This window comes from Grammomys surdaster, unplaced genomic scaffold (assembly GCF_004785775.1).
Source record: "Grammomys surdaster isolate TR1022 unplaced genomic scaffold, NIH_TR_1.0 188, whole genome shotgun sequence".
Classification (NCBI taxonomy): domain Eukaryota; kingdom Metazoa; phylum Chordata; class Mammalia; order Rodentia; family Muridae; genus Grammomys; species Grammomys surdaster.
Window position 1 is genome coordinate 15,578,321 of NW_021604633.1, and position 23,258 is coordinate 15,601,578.

At 35.9% G+C, this 23,258-nt stretch overlaps 2 protein-coding genes across 9 annotated transcripts in view; one reads left to right on the plus strand and one right to left on the minus strand.

Moving 5' to 3' along the window:
- The window catches only part of Immp2l (inner mitochondrial membrane peptidase subunit 2), a 796,480-nt gene that overhangs the window by 405,220 nt on the left and 368,002 nt on the right, over positions 1 to 23,258 (plus strand). The window lies entirely within an intron of this gene.
- Positions 3,220 to 23,258, minus strand: part of Lrrn3 (leucine rich repeat neuronal 3) — a 32,582-nt gene continuing 12,543 nt past the window's right edge. For 2 of the 3 annotated variants that reach the window (XM_028768877.1, XM_028768875.1), the window contains exon 2: positions 3,220 to 6,228. In XM_028768877.1, coding sequence (XP_028624710.1) covers positions 3,749 to 5,872 — 2,124 coding nt within the window. In that variant the 5' untranslated portion in view covers positions 5,873 to 6,228 and the 3' untranslated portion in view covers positions 3,220 to 3,748. Of the gene's footprint in view, positions 6,229 to 10,504; positions 10,534 to 23,258 lie in introns of all 3 variants that reach the window. The other variant, XM_028768876.1, reaches the window with a different exon arrangement.

A 23,258-nucleotide genomic window follows, 5' to 3' on the forward strand; every position in this document is an offset into this window, starting at 1 on the left:
TATATGTATATGTATATGTATATGTATATGTATATGTATATGTATATGTATATGTATATGTATATGTATATGTATATGTATATGTATATGTCTTTCCCTGCTTAGAAAAACATGTATGGGAAGTAGATAAGATTCGTTATTTAATCATTCTGAAGATGGTATTGAGCTAGTTATAGTAATACAGAGAATAAACTCAGTAATATATATTTAATAAGCTCCTATGTCAACATATTTCTATAAGTTATGTTGAGCTTAAAAGTTCTGTGATTTATGAGTAGCGTGGGTGTATAAATAATAAAAACCAACACTGATGTCACCAAGTATCACAGTTAATAAATATTTGTGATAACTTGATAGAGAAAATGTGTTAAGTGATAAATATATGTCTCAAAACTTCATTTCAGGCAAACTAATAGCATTTCTAAACTTTACTATACAGATAATAACGTGAGTTTATTGCTAGTTTTTGTCTTTGTTTTTCAATATAGCCATGCATCACTTGATAATAAGCTACACTGTAAAACTGTGTGCTGAGTTGATGTCACTGCTGTGTGGGCATTGCAGAGTGCACTTCTACCAATTACTAGTGCAGGTCAATTACTTGACCTCCTCAGGAGACACTATAAGCAGGACGATGTATGGGGCTGTCACCATCATAGCATGCTACACGATTTTATAGTTAATTTTCTAATAAGTGGAAGAACTTCACTCTAAATGCTGATAAAAGCATAGTGTAATATTCAACTAGTCACAGTCATTATCCCTTCAAAATCATGTGCTATCTATAATTGTATATATTGCATATTGGTTCAGCTGACAACACAAAGTCCATTTCCATGAACATCTGGGCATACATAAGGTATTATTTCTGATATTAATGACAGCCAGGATAACACTAGTTAGTAGGAGATTTGCACCCCCATGTAATGGCACCAGTTTTGTGTACGCAGTATATTGGCAATCAAAACCTCATTACACGATCATGACTATTCTTTGTGTTGTTTCGGCATGCTTCTTTTTCAAGAATACGGAATTGTTTTGTACTAAAAATTGTGAGAGTAGGTCATTTCTTTTCAAAATAACTTTTGTGTGAGATTGGTTTTCTCCATAAAGATAAGTACATCAGTGGACATTTGTGGCAGTATAGGCTTCAGAATTCTTTTTTTTTTTTTTTTTAGGTAAACTTTACTGCAACAGGTGACTCCATATGACACAATTCAACTATAAATTATGTGTGACTCATTTGACTAGTGCTCATTTAATTTTGTGATTGTTTAGGAGGTCGTATAGGGGGTACTATGTGTTATTCTCTTTATTGAAGCAGATTTCCTTTATTTGCTGATGCATTAGATTAAAGCTTAAATAAAATCATATCATGCTTTAAGAACCTACATTTATTTGTTAGTAACAAAAATTTATTTACATGCCTTCTATTTATCTGTGAATTGGTCTTATTGAGTAACAATTTTCAAAGATTATATATAGCTGGAAATGCATTGTAAGCTTTAGATGTGTCTGTGATGGTTCCTCATGAAGGGAAATTTGAAGGAAACACATAATACATGGTCAATATCTTGCTGACCTATACAGCAACTGCATCCTAATAGGTCATATTTCAGCTCTTAAATTTTTGATAAATAGCTGAGCCTCACAAAGCTCTGTCCGTGGTGCTGAAACCTTTCATGAAACCTCTCATGATATATGAGCATGTCTTACTGATAAATTCTAATGTCAGCTTCTGTGTGATAGTGATTCATCAGGTTGTAAAATCTGTTCTTGGGAAACACATTGACTTAACAAGCTCCATATTTGGGTTTTGTTGAAATTAACACAGCTTGTCCTTTCATTTTAAAGAGTTGATAGCAATTACCTTCCATATTGTCAAAACCAGCTAGGATTTAATTAGAAACTGTCAATGCTAACACAAAAGAAATGTCTAATATCAACAAATAAATTGATATGGCTGCCATGCTGGGAATGCTTACAGGCTGGTGACGTGCTGATAATATGCACTCAGCCACTGTAAAATGTTAAACACTTGGTTAGGAACAGCACAATAGTTATTAATATAGAAGCTCCTAGCTGGAGAGAAAAGCAATTTGCCTATGAAAACTGTGACTTATTATTTAAGATTGGTATTTAAAATTAAGAATGTTTCTCTTCTGTGTAAAAAAAGTGAACTTGTTTTTGTAGAACTGTTTTTATTTGTAAAATGACTAAAACTCTCAATCTCCCTAGTTTTTGCTAATTTTTCAAATAAAATTCTTTAACTTTATATAAAGGATTTCAAAACAGTATTTTCATTTTTGTAATGTGAGATTATTTTAACATGTGTTTTTGGACATTTCCTGTTCAGTCTTAATTGATTGCCCTTTATGAGTGTATTTTACCCTAAATCACCTTTAGAATTCATCTTAGCCAATGAAACTGTTTCCTGACATTTTTTTTATCAGTAGTATATATCTATAACTTTATTCATGAGGGGTTCTGGCAGGAGAATCATGAGTTCAAGGCCACCATGTGCTGCATAGCAAGTTTAAAGTGAGTCTAGTTTGCATAAATAGATGCTGTCTCTAAACCTAACCTGCATTTTATTTTACTGTGAACACTGGAATCACTTGGATCACATTGTTTTTATAGTGAGCAGAGAAAAATGTATAAGTTAGAGTTTCAAAAAGTTGAACTTCACAAAGTTTTCTTACATATTCATATTTTATAGTAAAATTCTAAAATCTTGCTATTAAAATGGGACATGTGATTACCTTACTGCATTTGTGCTGGAACAGATTATTAAATTGTTTGTTACATCACTGAAGCTCATTATTTTAAGTCTCAAAGAAATGTGAAAATATACTTAAGCATCCTGTAAGCATGCTGACATGACAAAGTTTTTTTGCATAGTAGCCACTTCCAGTTGACCTATTCATTATTAAAATTAGGGTTTGACTTACTTCAGTATTGGCTTTTCATCATTGAACCTAATAATTAAATCCTGTTCCAGATCTTCTTGTTTCACAAAACATCTTTAAATGTATTCATAATTTCCTGGATGACTTAATTAATATTTAAAGTGCTAAACATAATATTCTAATCTTTTAATATTGGTAAATTGCTGTCTAAAATCCATTTTTGTGTATCAGAAAAATTGTGGTTTCCAATCGCATTTAAAAAAACACATTTAAAAAAATATTGGTACGTAAATGACTTCTAATCAGATGATATTTCCCAGAAATTATTCTTTATTTAGAAACAAAAACAAGACAAAAGCAATTGATTTTAATCCAAAATGTATTTTTTTTTCTTATAAAAGTGGTCCACATACTCACTGTGTCTACTCTACAGAATTTGTCCTTTCCGTTACACCACGTGTCAATTCAAGTTTATCTGGTCACTGCAAAAACTCGTGGCTAATATGTGTAATACAACACAGGCGGAGGTATTGCTCAGTTCAACTACTCTTCTATACTTAAAAAAAATACAGAAATGTTCACGTTAACTGCAGTCCTGACATAAAAGTTACATGAAAGTTCTAGAAAATGGAATTGTTTTATTTGGTTGCCAGAGTACCCTTTGAATCCAGTCAATTAAAAATGCCAAACTTTCACCTCTTTCCATTGGTCAGGAGCAGCATTGGCGACACTGAGTCTTCCTTTCAGAAAGTGACAGTCCTCTGCCTGTTTTCTGTTGTTGATTTTTAAGCACTACTGCAGTCTCCAGCTTCTCTTTGAAGTAGGTTTGGTTGGTTGTTTTAGGACATGTTTGTCGGCACACCTATAGCAGTTGCTTTTACTTCCAATGATGCCCGTTTTCCTTTGCTGGACTCCCAGAGGTTGATTAGTGGAGGGTAAAGCTCACTGAATGCCAAGGCTGGCTTGTGACAGTGATTCACAGCATAGCTGTTGTCACCCTCACAGTTCCCCTCTTGTGATATGCAGCTGAAAAGACACATTACACCAATGATCCCCAGAAGGCCTCCAACGCAGGCCACAAATACCGTGTGACTCTTTCCGTATTCTTTTCCTTCATGCTCGAGACTTTTTGTGGTGACATTCACACATTGTTTTCTGCTTTTCTGATAGATGGTGGGAATATCAATACAAATTTTGTACTCGGTAGATGGTTTCAGATGAGTAAGGTTATATATCTTGACATCTGATGGTAACCGAGCACTTTGGGCAGCATGAGAGTCTTCAGTCTTGACAAAGGCTGTCCACTTAATGCTGGATTTGAGAATTTTTGAGCTTGCTTTCCAAGACACCAGAACAGAATTGGCCCGGATATCTCTTATTTTAATATTCAGTGACCCATTGTTATCCTGAGGAACAGAACCTCCCACTTTGATCATAATAGACTTCAAGTCAGCACCAACTAGGTTCGTTGCTATGCAGGTGTACAGCCCACCTTCCTTTGGGGTTATGCCTCTTATGTCTAGTGTGCCTTCAGAATGAACATAGAACTTCTCTCTCTGAGTATTTGGCAATAGTTTTTTACCAGAAGGTGTGATCCAGTAGATTTCAGGCTGGGGTTCTGCAGTAGCTCTGCAGTGAAGCGAAACATAGCTGTCAGCTTCTACATCCAGATTAGAAGGAAAGCTCTCAGGAGCTATAAGAGGGAGGCAGATTTCCATCATATCCCTGAAATGCACTTGCCGAACATTCTGGCCTTGGAATTCAGGTGGATCCACACAGAACAGAGAATCTGGTTCCATAAACCGAATGTTAGTTTTGTTCATGTTAATCCAGCGGATTACACAGTCACACCGGATAGGATTGCTGTGTATGCTGATTTCCTTGAGGTTTGGCAAAGACTCTATGGTACCATGGTAGAGGGCACTGAGGGCGTTGCTGTTGAGCATGAGGGATTCTAGCTTTGGGAGTCTGAAAAATGCATTAGGGTGAATGTAAGACAATCTGGGGTTGTTAGTAGCTTCTATTTTTCGCAAATCTGGCAAGTTGTCCACAGCGAGACTGTCAATGGAGACGAGCTCAGGCATATTGTTTATCCCCAGCTCCTTCAAGTGTAGCATATTGCTAAAATCACCCCTTCGTATTCTGTTAATAGGATTTTTATTTAGATCCAAAAACTTGAGGTTAATAGCTTTTTGAAGAGCAACCTGGGGTACCTTATTAAGCCTATTATCATAAAAAGAGATGCTTTCCAGGTTTTCCAATCCAACCAAGGCGTCATCTGGTATTTCCGTGAGGTTTATGCCAGCTATAACCAGGCTGCGGAGCTTGAGAAGAGGCTGAAAGTTCATGTCCTTGATTCTGATGATGGGGTTGTCTCCAAGCATCAGAATCTCGAGATTGGGAAGCGCATCAAACCACTTACTGTTGATCGTCTGCAGTCTGTTTGAGTTGAGATGAAGTCGAAGAAGGTTATGTAGGCCAATAAAGGCTCCGGGAGAAATGGTAGAGAGCAAGTTGTGATTAACATAAAGTTCTTGCAAGTTGCTCAGTCCATACAGACACTTTTCAGGCAGCTCAGTTAGCTTGTTTTCCTCTAGGTACACAGAAAGAAGCTGAGACATCTTCTGTACATTGATATTAGTGACTGAAGATAAATTGTTTTGAGATAAGTCCAGGCCAGTAAGGTTTACTGGAAAGTCTATGGAATGTTCAATTCTTGCAATATTGTTAGTCTGTAGGAGTAGAATCTGTGTGTCTGCAGGCAATCTGGCTGGGAAGTTTAAAAGCCCTAAATCATTACAGTCCACTGTAGATGCTTCCATATAGATGGATCTGGGGGTAAACCAAGGCCTAATCTCACATGTACATAACTGGGGGCAATCCACTTTTTTATCTACAGCTTGTACTAGTGTAGTGATAGCGAGGCCAAGTAGCACATGGACTTGGAGTGGCGTGTCCTTCATCTTAGCTTTTGTCTTCAGAAATTTAACAGGCCCTTAAGGATTCCAGTTACTATCAGTAAGTTCAGTAGGAGCTGACTGATGAGGAAAGTATTTGCATTTGTCAAATGATGAATGCCACAGGACTGTAGGTGTTTTCTTCATGGAAACACTTATGAGCGCCACACATGTATTTTCCAAAATTTGCGTGCATAGTGGAGGAAAGATGCTTGCCGTCTCCTCAGTGATAGGGTATTTATGGAATCTTTGAAGATGATGTATGAGTAGATGGTCAGAGGATATGGAACAATTCATTTATTTGGAAGTCTGCGGTTCAAATCCCATGCTTATCCAGTACGTGCAGATGAAGAGGCATTAGTCTAAGTGCAATTAGAGGGAGAGAGAAAAATTAGTTCAAGAGGAAAATTCATAATTAATGTTTAACTAGATATAATTATTTCACACATGTAAATATTACTAGAGTTTACAATTATTTCAGTACATTTTCATGACTTTGTCCTTATTATTGGCCCAGACATTAGGTAAATCAAGAATTTAAGCTTCAGAGGACTGAAGTTTCATTCAGTATGATAAATATCCTTCTAGAATTTTTCAGTTGTTTCAATTCTTTGTTTATATCTCTAGCTTTACTTACTTTATGTTTCTTTGTCTTTATGAATGAACGATAGTGAAAAATAAAAGACAACAGCTTTGAGGGCGTGGTGGGGTTTGATGTAAGGTCTAAACTAATAATCCTGTATTATTATAATCAAATAGTGAGCCTGTAGCTTCTCCTACCACTTATAGTCAGCACTTGGGAGCAAAGTTATTCCTGATTGCTGAATGAGCTAAGTAGTGATATTTACCACAATTCCTTATTTTTGTTCCTGCCTCTCTCTGTCGTCTGCTTTGTATAAAATGATTTGAGAGTTTCAAAAATTGGAGGTTAATTTACCTTACTGTAGATATACTTGTATAAAAGTAACATAGGATGAAGATTTGATTGTTTATCATTGAGAATAATCTACATCCCATCAGTAGCTAGCAATAAAAACAACTATCTTACATCTCTAAAGTGGATAGTCCTTCTTTAAATGGTTTTTTTTTTCAATTTTTTGTAAAAAAAAAAGAAGTTCAAAAGCACATTACAGTTTGTTTAACAGGATGTAGTACTGGTAGGCCTATGCTTGATCCAGGCAGATTGCTGGTGAGCTGCCTCCTGTGTCGTCACATGGTTTAGAGATTCAGGTGTGGCTAGACTCTTCATTTTGGGCTTGTTGCCTCTCAGCATTGATGGTTACAGTGGCATAAGTGGATGAAGATATGGTGGACATTTCAGCAATACACATAAAGAATATCCATACACATAAACACAAATGGCATGTGTTCTCATAGAGAGGTATAAATACTACTGTTTTAAAATAAAGAAATATTTATTTCTAAGGAAATACTATGATTGACTTACAGTTTACATTTACAGCTATCTTCTCTCTTCCCCTTAACAGTCACAAATATGATTTTGTCTGATACTACGTCGTGATTTTTCTTCAGTTAACTATTAACTTGCCTTGAGTCAAAGGCATCTGAAATATCTTTTCACCCTTCAAGTCTGTATCCTCTGGGAAGACTGCCTTTCATATACCTTCTCCCTCTTCCTTCTCAGCATTTTATGCTTCCAGTCATACCTCCTCTAGAACATGAGATTTTCTTGTCTTTTCCTAACCTTGGTAACTGGAATGTAGCACAAACTCAAGAAATTTGTAGAGCATACCAGTGAATGAATGTGAAGAAATGTACATTTCTACAATTTTACATACAATAAAAGCAATCCAGTTGTTCATTTTTAAACACCAATAAGTTTAACTGCTCATATTCATGTTTATTTTACTATGAATACAAATTCTATACTAACTATATTTTTATATAAGATTGAAGTATTAATTCTGAGGATAACACAAAGGAATGTTAGATTCTAACCATGGTGTTTCTCAACCTTCTTTATGTTGTGGTGACTCATACAGTTCCTCATGTTATGGAGACCCCTAACCTTAAAATTATTTGTTCCTACTTCATAAATATGATTTTGCTACTGTTATATTAATAGTGTAAATATCTGATATGCAACTTCCAAAGGAGTCATGATCTGCGAGTTGAGAACTGCTGATCTACTGCATCTGTGGTTCATTCATTTGTAATTTAGTGAGATTTATTGAGCAACTTCTATGTTTTAGTTATTGGGTTAATAGCCAATAGAGAAAAAGATCACTTGGATATTATCACTTTCCATAGTGAACTTTCAGGCAGGAAGTCAAAGCATTAGTAAATAGATGATTAAAATGCATGCAAGCAAGAGACCAGACAGGAGCCTACAGAAATAGCAACTGAAGAAAACCAGTATGGAAACCCATTACCTCTTATGTTCAAGATGAAGGAAAAGTCTAGGTAGAAATGACAAAATACACTTCTGTATATTTTCATAAATCACTCAGCCGAGAATGAAGGAGATGTGACTTCTGCCAGTTAATTGGTTTTATCTGCTTTCTCTACTATGTGAAGGGGAGCCTATGTCCTGCAAGTTAACCTGAAGGTGAATTATTAAATGACATGATTAATAGAATAATATAAGTTTTTATTTGGAAATTAACTTGATGGGTATCTTTGAACATTGGCATTTATGTTTGATTAGAATATTTTTCTGATTCCATTCCATCAATGGCATAGCCATAGCTTTGAGACAAGAGTTTGAGCTAGGTTTTTATCTAGAAGACTTTCAGAAGGAAGAGTTCTTACAGTAGTGTACAACCTCAGATTTTGTTTATGCTGGTATCTGAGAGGACGTTTGGAGAGTGGAAAGAATAGCGCAGACTATGGAATATTGACTTTGTCTTACGTCTATGGAAATTGTTGTGATGCTTTCACTAGCAGCTATTCCCACAGGCTATTCGAAAGGTCCTAAGGCAGACACCATCTTTCTTCTTAGTGCTTCACAGCTTCCGAGTCTTCTTGTTAGCAATTGTTTATGTTACCAATGGCCTTGCAAAATAGGGTAGTGAGGTGCTTGTATAGCCATGTACTTTTAATGAATAGGACCTGAAATCTTACAGTATTATAATCTCTCCTGCTTGACGTCTCCTCTGCCTAAGAACATTTAGCTGATAAATAATAGGGTATGATTAGGACACAGTGTCCACCACTTATGTGGCCAACTCTTTCTAGAAGGTCACCCTGCCCACGTGAGTAGAATTGAGGTAATTTTAACAAAAATTTAATACAGTGGAAATTTTTTTCTTAGATTTGTTAAAACTCTACTCTTCAGATTTTGAAGTATAGAAAATTCATTTTACCAAAACTAGTTATGCTGAAGGTGTGACTCACACAAACTAAACTCACAGGGAATTAGTATCATGTTATTACAGAAGTATCATGTTATTACAAGAAATGTGACTGAAAGAAGGATTACAACTCCTGGGTCTACTGTACAGCAAGCACCATTACTCCATTAGAAAAACAGTCTTGGAAGTTTTCAGTGCCCCAGTGAAAGGATCTCAGGAATAAATATACATTTCCATCAGTTTACATAAAATTCTAGCATTCCATCTTGTCAATTTTTTGAACCTTCAATAAATGTAGTTCCTCTTACTTGTATTTGTTTTATCACATACTGAAACTGCATCTTACCTATGTTTTATGTAACAATGACATTATACATAAGTTATCACCTTATGTATAAATAAGTCTTGTGTCTCTAGCTTCCTTATGAATATAGGCTCAGAGGCAGCAAAGTCAAACTCGGGCTCTGGGTTATCACAGTCATGACAATGAAGGCTTCCTTTCCTGCTACAGGACACAGTATGCCTGTAGAGGCTTCCTGGTGTGACCTGGTGTGACTCAAACCCAAGTGCCTTGGCTGGAATCTTTTCCTTTGTCAATTTTCAACTGTTATCCTAATTGCCATTCATGTTTATTTAAGAGTCTAATGAAAATGAAATTATTAGTAATAAAAGTATATATGTTAGGTTATTAGATTATGAATAGCTACGTACTGACTGATTACTCTTTTGCTAGACATTTAATGATTTGATTATTGTTCTTTTTAGAGCATAAGGTTATTATGATTAGGATCATTGTTCAACTCAATTTGTTTGATTATATTAATACATTTACTTGGTTGATCAGAACTTAGTTAATAATAATTTGCTGATTAATTACTTACAAATGTGTCTTTCCAATGTTTGTATTGAATGATAGCAAATCAAATGATTATCCTAATTTAAAAAATGATTCAAGTATTCAACAGTAAACAATAATCAGAAAGGAGTAGATAAAAAATGAATCATCACACTTTTAAAACAATTAATTTCCCTTAAGAAATTTCACCTTTCTCTACCAAGCATCTACTTGAACGTGAGAAAATTGTAGCTACTTGAAAGTGAGAGAAAAGTTACAGCCATTTTAAAACAGCCATTTTTTTCAACCTATGCATTAGTTTCACCACTGAGGAAATGGACTACATCGTTGATCTTAAAAGAGTTTTCTTCCTTTTCCTATACATTGATACAAGAAGTTTAAAAATAACCCATTGCACACCTAAAAATAAGCTGACCAGCTTAAATGCAGTTTACGTAAATTTCTCAGAATTTCAAAAAACCTCTTCACCTATCGCTTCTCAGGTCCCAGGTTTCTAGCTGCTATTCATAGATTTTGATCATACAGAATAAAAGATAAAGACTTTTTGAGAAGCATTTCAAATTTAGGAAAATGTGAACTAGATCACAGCAAATTTACTTAAATAATGTCCTGTATTCCATCATTTATCAAGAATTTCAGACTTCAGGGGAAATCTGTATTTTGACTTGAGGGTTAACGATTTTAGGAGTAGATATTATGAATTGACTGATGAATGCATTAAAAAAAACACCACTTAATGTATAGACCAAATTTCTCTCTTTCCCTTACACTGTGGTAATTTAGCAGCATGTAGATACGCTTACCAAGTGCAGAGTGCGGCCTGTAGTCAGTTGAAGCTTTAGTGTGATCAGGCATTGGGAACTCAATGAGTTTACTTTTGTTCTTCTCAGTCACTTTTGTTTGTTTTCATAGAGAACTATTTTAAAACATCATTTTTTTTAATCTTGAAGACAACACACTCATATATTAAAGCAAGATAGACTGAAATTGTATATCTTTAAAGCTCAGACAATATTGAAATGTCATTAGAAATGGAAAACTTTATCTTAACCCATGGTAGTTCTCATGATGCTCTCACATGATTGGAATGGCCCTGATAGTAAAGTCATCATGCATTCTCCCTTTCACGTATGTATCCATCTACCCTTGAGTCAATACTCTTGGGTGCATACTATACCAGATAGTGTGCTTTCATTTCATTGTATGCATCATTTCCTTTTTAAAACTGAAAAATTTAAAAATATATTTATTACAGTCTCTTGGCTACCATAAGGCTTTCTTGTGGACTGAATCAAGACCTTTTTTTTTAAATTTGTTTTATTTTAATTTCAGAAGCACTTGGAAATGTGGGATATTTTTCCCTAATGTACGTGTTCTTTTGTGCTCCCTGAATGTTTTGCAAAGCTTCTGTAGTTTCTCCAATTGCCTCCCCATGCAGACTTTGCCTGCAGAAGAGCAACAGGCTTAAAATGTTTTATATGGAACACTGACAGCGTGAAGCATCCCAATTTAGTTCACTGAGAGAAATCAATTTTAAAAATTCTCATATTTTTTAATGCCTGTGGACACTTATCATGGCTGACGTTTCCTTTTAATATATTTTTTGATCAGAATCAAGAAGAAAACACCTATATTGGATTGCATATGGACTCTTTATGGAGGAAAGACTTGTGATCTCCACAGTGGAGAGAACCCTGTCCTGGTCCTTCTTTGTGTCTCATCATTGGCTAGTCACTGACTGATCACCTCTTTGAGGCAGGCAATCCTGTAGACATGGAAAGCTGGCCATTAGTAAGACCCTGTATCTGCTTGCAAATTTCTCAGTGGGTCGAGTCAATAAGGAGTATACTGCACAGTCGATGTGATTTACAATAAGGCCATGTGTAATGGTCTGGGTGTGTGCTGAGGAAAGAATGCTTAATTCTGTCTGTCTAGCAGGAGTAGCTGAAATGTTACCAGGTCTTTTATGTTGTTTATAATAGAATGTTCCTTTAGGATAGGGGAGAAACTGGTGGACAAGACAAATTTAAAATGTACTGTCTTTCCAATGACGCTTTACAATTCAGAAGCTTAAGAGCATAGTGTTCCTTTGCTTGTACCTCATTATGTGTATTATAAAGGCTGTACCATGTGGAGGAGAAACATTTTGATACTTGACTCCAGGGGGAAAAATTGGTGAAGTTAGAAAGTTGCCATGGCTACATTAAAACCCAGCTTTCCCCTTTCTTCTTTAACAAATTATCTCAGTTCATTTGTATAAAGATCTCTAAATCCATTCTTCTATTATCTGATTTTAGAGTACCTTGTTGTAAAAATTCAGCCTTCCTTTATTTTTAATTGAAGGCTTCATAACCCTAAAGAATCATTGAGTTTTACTATACATATTCAAAAAGACCATTTTTCTTTTCACTTGGGAAATATTTATTTCCTAATATCTCAAACCCAGTTACCTGAACTTGTTTATTGCTTTTTAAGAAAGTGGGTGCTTCAAATATTCACAATTAAAATATTGACCTGTTCACTGAATAAGTTAAGTAACTCTTGCTTTGCATAAAGACATATGGTACTAGTTTATAAACGACTTGGAGACTGTGGATAGAATACAGTTTCTTCTCTGCTGCAAATTACTGATTTTTTTAAGCTTAGAAATTGGATTACATGATATTTGAGGTCTCTCCACGTTCCAAGTTTGTATATGTGTGGTACTATTCTGTGAATAAAAATATTCTTAAAGTGTTCGATAATCGTCTAGGTGCTAACTCATTTATCCCAGTTTAACCTTTAAATTCTTTATTCTATCATGTTTGTATTCAGTACTCTTACCCTGCACCATTAACAAGTTAGGATCAGTGCGTTTTACTCATAGTGGCCTTTAAAGGCTATCAAATTAGTTGTCTGTCATTATTCCAAATTAATTGTCTACCATTATTAGTATTTCATTTCATGCTTATATCTACACGGTGATAAATGGAAAAGAGTATCACCTCAGTCATCAAATGAAGGAGGCAAACAGCTTGGGTTTAGGTACCTTGATGTGAACACAGCCATTGATAAAATGATCTTCATTTAGCCTCCAAATGTTTATCAACTACCAAGATCCACTTTGTGTCAAATTGTTACTGAAAGAGCACCACTCACCTGCCTGTTTCTCAGACAGATGTGTGGTCCATGTACAGGCTCATTGAGTTGGGGGTTGTTGCTATTTTGATTGGTTTTCCTCTGATCATAATACTTTATTCCAATGAAAACAGGTAGGCATTGTGTAAGGACAATAATGAGAGATCTGTCTGGTCCCTAGGGGTAATTTTGTTGTGCATTTCAACCAATCAGATTACTCTCTCAGCTTTAGTACAAAAAGGGTATTTCAGTTGAAATTTTCATGTTTCCATATGGATTGTTAATACTATGTGGATTTCAGCATCTTCTTGAATGAGGAGTTGCCATTATGAAGAAATCTGCTTTTTAGGACTAGCTAGAGAGAGTGAGAGATTCAACCAGAAGACAAGGACTATTATTGCTGGTGTTGTGATTTCTGGACCATCACAGATTATCTAAGTAGTCACACTATGAAAAGAATTCTTATGTATATTTATTTTTGCTCAACCAAGCACTTAATTAGTATATTATATGTGAAAATGAGTTTTGAGCATAATTAGAAGAGCGCATGGCATTCTAAGCTATAAACTTTCCTTTTGTGCTTGAGTTTCTTCCTCTCTCCATATTCTTAGGAAGTCTAAAATTTACGTCAGAACTATACTGTGTTTAGTATTATTTGAGAACTACTTGAGAATATGTGAATGTTGATATCCCTTTTAAACTTCTCCTTTATTCTCCCCTTATTTAGCATTATATAGTCCCAAGTGTATACCTCTTTAGAGAAAGTGCTCATTTGTGGGTTCTGTTTAACCTTGACTCATCTCAGAGTAAAATGCCATTAGCCTATATTTTGAATTGGGAGACAGAGATGAAATCTTGCTTGAGGTTGTAGTTGAATCATAGATCTATGTGGAAAATGCTCTTTGTTAAATTACAAACACATCAGTCAGAGAATATTATGAAAATGTGAACATTTAAGAAGGAGAACTCCTTGCAACCCCTTGTGATTTTATTTACATATAATTATATGATTTTCATAATCTTAAATTCATTCAAAACTATTTCAATGTAGTCCTTTGTGAAGGCATAATATATTTGAATAGTTTCTGAAGGGGTGTATGCTGAAATTTCATGATACTCTTAGATTCTCATCATATTTACTTACATATTTAACATGTTTTTCAAGCTTTACCATAGAAATAGTTTCTCTAGGGTCACAAGTATTCTTTAAATAGATTTTTTAGGACTTGAATAAATAGAGAATTTTGGAAGTCTTGAAATTGCGTGTGTTAAGAACTGAATCTCTGCCTCTGTATATACTAGTCAAGTGCTTATTTAATTACATTTTTAACCCTGGGATTATTTTTAACTAATATATGTATATAGTATATGCATACATGTGTACAGCTCCCTTCTCCTGAAGCTTTAGTTTATCTTGATTTCCACTGGGAAAAGCTTCTGTTTTATTAGCAATGCCACAATAGGTGATAATCAAGATACCCTCAGATTGTTTTCCTCTTTGATAAACTCAGTTGGAAGAAATCAAAGGTCAGTGGCCTGTGAAGATGGGGAGGGAACCTCTGGGTAAGAGGCTAATCACATTCTGTGGTCAGAGGTTGGTCCATGGTTAATTTATGAGTCTATCACAGGTGTCTCAAGGTCAAGTTGTAGAGTTCTTTAACAGCAACTCAGAGTGTATGGGCCCTGGGATTTTCATATTTTGTCCCAAATATAATAGAACTTTGACACTCATTACTTTTTTATTACTCCTTCTTTAAATCATGATGTCTCTTTCCTTAGTTGTTACTGTTCTCTCTGTGTCTCTGTCTTTCTGTCTGTCTCTTTGTCTACCTTTCTGTCTCTCTGTGTTTCTGTGTCTCACACACAAACACACACAGACAGAAAGACATAGAGAGAGAGAGTGAGAGAGAGAGAGAGAGAGAGAGAGAGAGAGAGAGAGACACACACACACACACACACACACACACACACACACACGGTCTGCTGAGGCCATTTACCTTTGTGTATGGACATGCTGATGTGAAAGGGGTGAAATCTCTTGGTAGTCCCACCCATGGACAAAGAACTACAGGCAACCACATAATGCTGAGAGCAAGAGAAGTCCTTTCTAAGGATGAGCCCTCTAATAGCTTTCCAGTGTCAAACAGCCATCGTTGAAATCATATACTCATTGCTAAATAAAACCAACAAAAAACATAGTATGTCAGTCTTACTGCTGAAACTTGAGAAAATAAACTATGTTTTGAAAGGCAGTCAAATAAAAATCAGATCTTGTGGTCAAATCCTTTCCTCAAATGATGTCACAAAGACTGTAGGACCACATTGTCAGGTATTCAGGGTAATCATCCTCTGACTGATGTGAGATCAGTGATGGATAGTGCTTTACTGTTTCTCAGCCTAAGGCAGGAGGCCATACAGATGTGCTGTATATTCTTAATTCTTTATAATGAGCATGCAACAGTTTGTGTTTTAATTTAAAAATTGTGCCAAATTTCCCTCATGCTCTATGGTTTTCCCATTATACTCTTGGCGACTTGTTTAATGCAGTTTTGCTGTATTTTTGTCCAGGGACTACAAACAGGATTTTTAAATAGAAAAACACAAACTCATTGAAGGCTTCACAATTCCTGAATTACAGCTTTGAGTTTCAGAAGTAATCTTTTAAGCAACGCACAGATGCACCTTTTGTGTCTGTGTGCATGTTTGTACATCTTACTGTGTGGACATTCCTTTCTGCACTGATTGGGTCCCTGATACTTGCATTGGGATATGCTGATGTCAGATTACCTAGTACCTTTTGGTGGGTTATCTCCTCTTTTTTGTTTATGATATTAGTGGCTGAACCCAAGGTCTTGTGAATGTTTTAAAGAAAAGTGCTCTGCCCCTGCTTAAAAGGGTCTCAATGAACAGACAGAGTTTTTTTTTTTATACTTTCTGGGCCTATCAAACTTTATTATTTATTTCTTATTTCATTCATGGACATCAAACTCAAATATTTCTTCCAAGTTGGGCATGGCTGGACCATTCATAAAAATGCATTTCTAAATCTTGATAGAAAAAAGGTGTCTGTTAAAACAGTCCCATACATATGCACCCGTTTTACTTTGAAGCCTAGCTCTCATCTCATGTATGGCTCAAGTGAAAACTAGAAGACAAACTACTTTTTAGAGGGATGTCTTAGAAATTGTCTTCAAATAATTTGGATTTTCATTTCAGAGCATCACTTTACATCAAAGAAAGTTCTACACTATGGAGTAGCAGCTTCAGTGTAGGATATTAAATGTTTTTAGGTACTATTTGAATTTTACATAAGAATGATTAGAAGAAAATTTTCCTTCATTGTCATATGACCTGACATCCCAAATCCTTTCAGTTTGGTTCACTTAACTCTACTATTGCACTATGATTAAATATAATTATTTTATAAAGTACTGTTATTTCATTTGTAAAATTCTTCTACAATAGACAACTCATATTTCTCAATGAAGAATTACCGAATATGAGCTTCATAATATTGAAAATATCAGGCCATTGAGATGGTTCACCAGGGAAGGCAATTGCCACCAAGCCTGACTACCTGAGTTTGATTCATGAGACCTGACTCTCAGGAGTTGTTCTCTAACCACTACACATGTGCTCTGAGGCATGTGCCTAAACCCAAATATATGTATGTATGTATGTATGTATGTATGTATGTATGTATGTATGTTTATATATAAAATAGTCATCAGTCTTGGAAGTGAGTAATCTTGCTGGCTCATTGTTCTCTGTGTCTGATATTTAACTAAAATAGTGGCTGGCATTGTGGCTCACTAGCTACTAAATGAGTAAATGAATGGATGAATGAATGAACAAATAACATTTTTCTTAATTATACATTAGTATGATAGACATTAAAAAAAAAACTTCTCTAGAAGGCAGTCATTTTACCTTTCTGATCTCACTCATACACTGTGCATGAGTGGGTTGCTGAATGAAGATACAAACTTAGCAAATGAGACATCAGTATGCATGTATTTTATTTCAGGACACTACAACACTAGAGCAAAACCCACATGAAAATACTATCATGCAAGGAGATGTAATTAAATTCAAACTGTTGAAAAGCAATCTTTAAAAACCTCCAGCACCGCTTCTCCTGTGTAAGGTCTTCAATGAGTACTCCGTGTGGAAATCAAAGGAAATAACATGTATTGATATATCTTTTTCAATGAAGGTGTGGTCGTCAATTGATTTTATATGTATGGTAATAGCATAGAGATGGAGACGTAAGGCATGCAGGTTCTTAAACTGGCCTCTGTAGTTTGACAACACAGGCAACCATGTAAATTGCGACATAATATGCTCTTAATGTCTTTAAGTGCTAAAATATTTTTACAAAATAATGGAAAGTGCTGTAGCAACAACAAAGTAATAACAACTCCACAGCTAATTGAGTGTAAGTGATGAGGGCTCTCTAGAAGACTGGCCTGATGTGGCTGGAGGCCAGACCTGGCTTACTCCAGCCAATAGCGATCAAATGGAAAATAATTGGTACACTGACAACCTGTGAGGCTGCATCTTTAGTGAAGCTTGGCTTAGAGAGGAATTTCCGGAAAGTGACACTTAAGATGGTGAACTTCAGTGAAGAACACTCGGCTAATGAAATGTACGTATTCTGTGTGAAGGAAAAAAAATGTATGCAAGTTCAAATGTCATCTCCTATGGGTAGGGTTATGCAAATATTGTGGGTGTTCAATCAGCTGACACTGCACACAGGTCATGAGTAAAGTGTACTTCAAAGTATGTGCTTTGTGTCCTAGGTGCAGTAATACTTTCAGCAGAGTTGAAATTAGTGTGAGGAATCAGAGCTTTGTAACAGGCTGAGTGCTTCAAATACATCTTTGGGAGTTCATTATTATCCAGTGAAATTATTGCTCACTAGATCTGAAATAACAAATCTGTGGCCTTGACATTTAATCAGAGCATGAAAACACGTTTATTGAATCTTGTATTTAAGATTATTGCTGCAGCAGCACCCCAATTAAAGCATGCGGATTTTCAAAATTCCATTCAGACACTGAAATAAAAAATGCTTGTTATCCATGCATGGATTCTTTTATTCATTGCCTTATGTTTAGTTGCCTTTTCTCAAATATGCTTAGTGTGAGCATATTGTACACACACACACACACACACACAAACACACACACACACATGCACACACTCACACAACTACCTAGTTTCTTTTTAAGAGTTAAAGAAGCAAGAAAGTTGAAATGTAAATATTCTTCTGAATGATCAATCGAATGTAAACGATTTATAATAAAGTATTGAAAGGGAGTTTGTACCTGTTACAGGGCTTATATATAGCATAAAACAGTTTTGCATAATTACATAGTTTGAATTAAACATCAAATAAAGTGCCTCTTCAAACTCTGGCTTATTAAAGTAGAAAGGGGAGGCAAAGGAGAAAAGGAAGAGGAAGAAGAAAAAGAGTCCTTGCGTCTAGTAACTCTTCTTTTCAAATTCAAGTGAGAGAAATTCCAAGTATTGTCTATTCATGAGCATCTGCAAATCACATTTCAGCTTAACTGTCTCTTCTCTGATTTAATAGAAACTTTGATTGTTTTCTAGGACTTACATCCAGAGTAATTGTTTTTGCATTTTAATATAGAAGGAAGTAGATTGAATAAATGCATAACATATTAGAAATGCTATTAAGCAAATGATTCTGTGTGGTACTATTGAATGAATGTTTTCTTTTACTCGTCTGAGCAAAACACAAATTTCTCCAATTATTTTTAAATTGATTGTTCTTTATTGTTACCCAAGGAAAAGTGGGGGGGAAATCCATTTATGTGTTGAGTCCACTTCTTTTGTCTGAAACAATGGCCCAGTCCACAACAATCACCATACAATCCAGGTATCCATCTCTGCAGGTCTGTAAGTGCAATTTACAACTATACCCAGCATGTGAATTATTTTTTTCGCACCCACTTTAATTCTCGTTATTACAGCATTATTTATAATGCCCAGGTGTCTTCTAGCAGATGTATTTTGCTCATCTTTGCCCTGTCACATCTGTAACTGTAAATATGATCTCCCCAGCACTCCTGCTTGGGAGTCATCAACAAACTCCCTGCAGCAGTGGTAGTGGAGAAAAAAGAAACATCTGTGCTTGTCAGACTAGCATCTGAAGAGGTCAAAAAAAGTTGTCACAATTGTCAATGGGTTGGTAGAATAGGCCCACATGTGGGAGTGGAGGCCTGCAATCCCAGCTCTTGGAAGCCAAGTGGAGAGCATCTTCCCAGGGTTTTATAAGGTGGGGGTTACATCCACGGAGAAGAAGGAGGAGGGGTAAGGGGATGGGGGGTTCCCGGGTGGGTGGGGGATGGGGTAAGGGGACAACATATGAAATGTAAATAAAATATCCAATAAAAAATAAAAGAAAAAAAAAGATCTTGCATCAGACAGATGGACAAGAAAATATAAAATAAAACAAACAAAAGCATGCAGGAAAACTAGTACAGAGGCCTGAACAGTTTTAGATATGTCGCCTCCTAGTTTTGGGCTTCCATGTGCGAAGTAGGTTAGAGATAAGTACTGTAATTTACTTAGCATTAAAGACACTAAGCTGCTTGCCTTGCTGTGTGCTAACACTGGTGTGACATGTCATAAGGTCCTGTGTAGCCTGCTTATGAAAAAGAAAGAGTAATTTTGAGGTCAAGAATGCTTCTCAGAATACTAATGGTATCTTACTTGTCCATGTTTCTGATCTAGGCAAATGAACTTGCTTTTGCTGGAACATTAAGAATTGAACCATAGCTGGGCAATGGTGGCGCAAGCCTTTAATCCCAGATCTTGGGAGGCAGAGGCAGGTGGATTTCTGAGTTCAAGGCCAGCCTGGTCTACAGAGCGAGTTCCAGGGAGCCAGGGCTATATAGAAAAACCCTGTCTCAAAACAAAACAAAGCTAACAAACAAAGAAAAACCCCAAGAATTGAGCCATAGACTCTTGTTGGGAGTGTTGTACATGTGTACTGCTGGAATTAATATAAAATCAAAAAAACATAAAAGTGGGTATGGTATAGGCAGCATCTAAATCAAGTTCCATTCACACAGGCAAGTAGCATTTTGATGGATATTTTTCTTTTCCCCTTGCCAATAAATATGTGTTACAGATAATATAGATGAAGATGACAAAAGCAGTCCAATTTTTAAAGCTTGAAAAAAAGTAGGCCTCCTGTCAGGAGATTTGTTTCTCTAGGTTGGGAGGAACAATACAAAGCATGTTGTATTTGTTTCTTAAAAGGTACTCCAAGAGACATTTCCCAACAGCAAGCTAAATAGCATGTGGCAGTTGCCACAGCAACCCATTTTTGTGATTTGCAGAATAAGCAAGCGAACCTGATGCAAATTGTCAGTCAATGAATTGTGTTCTCATGGAAGCTGTAACGTGTGCAGCCTCAATCGGTCAATTTGTGTGCATTTGTACAGGCGCCTCATTCTCACGCACTTTCAATATGCCATCATGTATCAATATTTCATTCTTCCGTTGTATAATTTCTGAGTTTCATATACGATGTTAACTGGAATAGCTAGATGTCAGATAAGATGTTTTTCTGTTATTGCAAAAGTTAGGTTATTTGACATCTGCATACAATTCTTCAGCATATTGGCATATTAATTCTTAAGTTTATGAGGAAGATTCAACTTATAGTTCTTTTAAGTGAGTAATTTTTTATAATCTACATGGATAGAAACATATTTTTGTTCAGCATATAGGTATATTAATTCTTAAGTTTATGAGGAAGATTCAACTTAAAGTTCTTTTAAGTGAGTATTTTTTTATAATCTACATGGATTGAAACATATTTTTCTCTCAGTGAGACCTATGCTGCAGAAGTGGGCTTATCTCTGGTCTGGAAATTCCTGTCATAGGTTCTCCTCTGCTCTGTGCAGTCTAGCCAGGTAGCCAGGTGGGCCACATATTGCACTGGGCTTTATATTCATATATTCAACTTCCGTTCCCCCTCTCCTTTCCTTTTACATGTATAAGGCTGTCTCCATCTCTCTCTCTCTCTCTCTCTCTCTCTCTCTCTCTCTCTCTCTCTCTCACACACACACACACACAGACACACACACACACACACACACACACGTTTGTTTTCTTAGTCATTGAAATGTCTGAGAAGTTACGACCTTCATGTTTTGAATCAATTTTGTGCATGCTCTAATGGATTAAGAACCTGGTTATTTCTATACAAATTTAAAGCTGGAATAAATGAAACACAGTTTACTAGGAATCCACAAATGTCTCGTCCCTATGCTTTCCTTGTAATCGTCCCTTCTGACAGTCTTGCACTTCCTTTTATTTCAAGTCTATCTTTTGGACTTACTCCTAAAACCAGAAAAAGGACAGACTAAGTAATGGAGTACTGGGGAGACTTTTCTGTTATAGAACATGCTTTCTCATGACTGCTGTCAACTGTACGCAGTAATTTCACTTATCCCCTCCCATCCTTTCTTATAAATGATACGGTGATAGCATAAGCTTACTAAATAGAAAAATATAAACTAGAATCAAGCAACAGAAGTGAGGGCATTGCTTAACATAACATCAAAATAAGAGGATACATGGTCAATCTCTAAGATAATATTGACTTCTGCTTTGCAAAGCTATGGCAATGGAATCAGGACATAAAGGCAACTGAAGAAATAAAATTATATAACTATTGTTTCATCTCCAGCTGAGGTTTTATAATTGCACTTCTGAAAACAAAAACCAAACAAACGGCTCAAATCCATGCAGATAGGAAGAAGGCGATCCCTGGGCACAGGGCCACTTCTCTAGCAAATTGGACTTTCCAAATGATTGCATGGATGTAAATCTGACCCTAGAGATAGATACAGGTCTGAGAGTGATGCTGCTTTTTTCACAAACACGTCTTTGATGAATGGATATTGCTTCTCTGTGCCTCACTTTGTTCTGTGCTCACCCAATGGTACATGCAATTCTCTTCTTCTTCTCCTTTGCTCTCCTGTGCTCTCAGAATGGTATTCAGTAGAACTAGTCTAGTAGTTTAGGAGTCAAACACAGACCCTGGTTTTCCTGCCATTATATGTCACTATCTCCTTAACTGTTAAAGGATGAGTACTAATCATACTTGTCTTATAGAAATACTGCAAAAGTTAAATAGAGAAAGTCTCAGTACAAATTCATCCAGAAGCACGAGGTCATCACAACTGACAATCATTATCAAAATAACATTATTTCCATGATATTGCTACTCTGTTGGAATCCATTATACCTCACATTCGGCTTAGTGATGAAGATGTGGTGACAAATGGCAGCTCAAAGAGAGAGCAGCTTGGATGGCATTTGCCTCTGATTGCCAGAAAAGCCTGAAGAATTGACTTGCCTGGCAGACTTTTTCCCTTATTATTTCTGTGTAAATAACTATTAAAGTCTGGTGTAGTCTGATGATTTATAGTTATTTCTATGTAAATAACTATTACAGTCTGGTACACTCTGGTGTAGTACTATTGTCTGTTAAAAGACAATAGTAATTGGATACCAGTCACAACTCAGCATGGCAAGATTGTATAACCCTTAATGGTCTGCAGATGTCTTAAAAGTATCCAGTGTTTAGGTACATTTGAAAGTGTGTGTGTGTGTGTGTGTGTGTGTGTGTGCTTGCTAGTTCAGGAGCTGGGCTATAAAATTCAATTATCAATGATAAATATCCAAGAAGTTGTTTCAGGGTTTTTTTTTTTTTTTGAGATGTTGGATATGCGCAGATATTGTTTGTTGTGCTGGAGAAAACAAAGTCTTATAGAAGCTGTTAATATTGATGTGAGTGTTGCTCTTTTTTTAGTATTTCCATGAAATGCTGATGAGGGGACAAATGGAGGAGGAGGAAACCCATCCCTGTGAAGTTCCAGTGACGAACAGACCTTGGGTACTCTTACAGACCATGTTAGCGTTAGCAATTTAGAAAATATTGTAGCCAGAGTCTTAAGTCAATATCCCCACCTGTGCTTTCTTTTGGGAAAAACTTACAGGTTGGTTTTGACTAAAGTTTGAAAACTGCAATGATACTTATCACCAACATTGTTGTTAT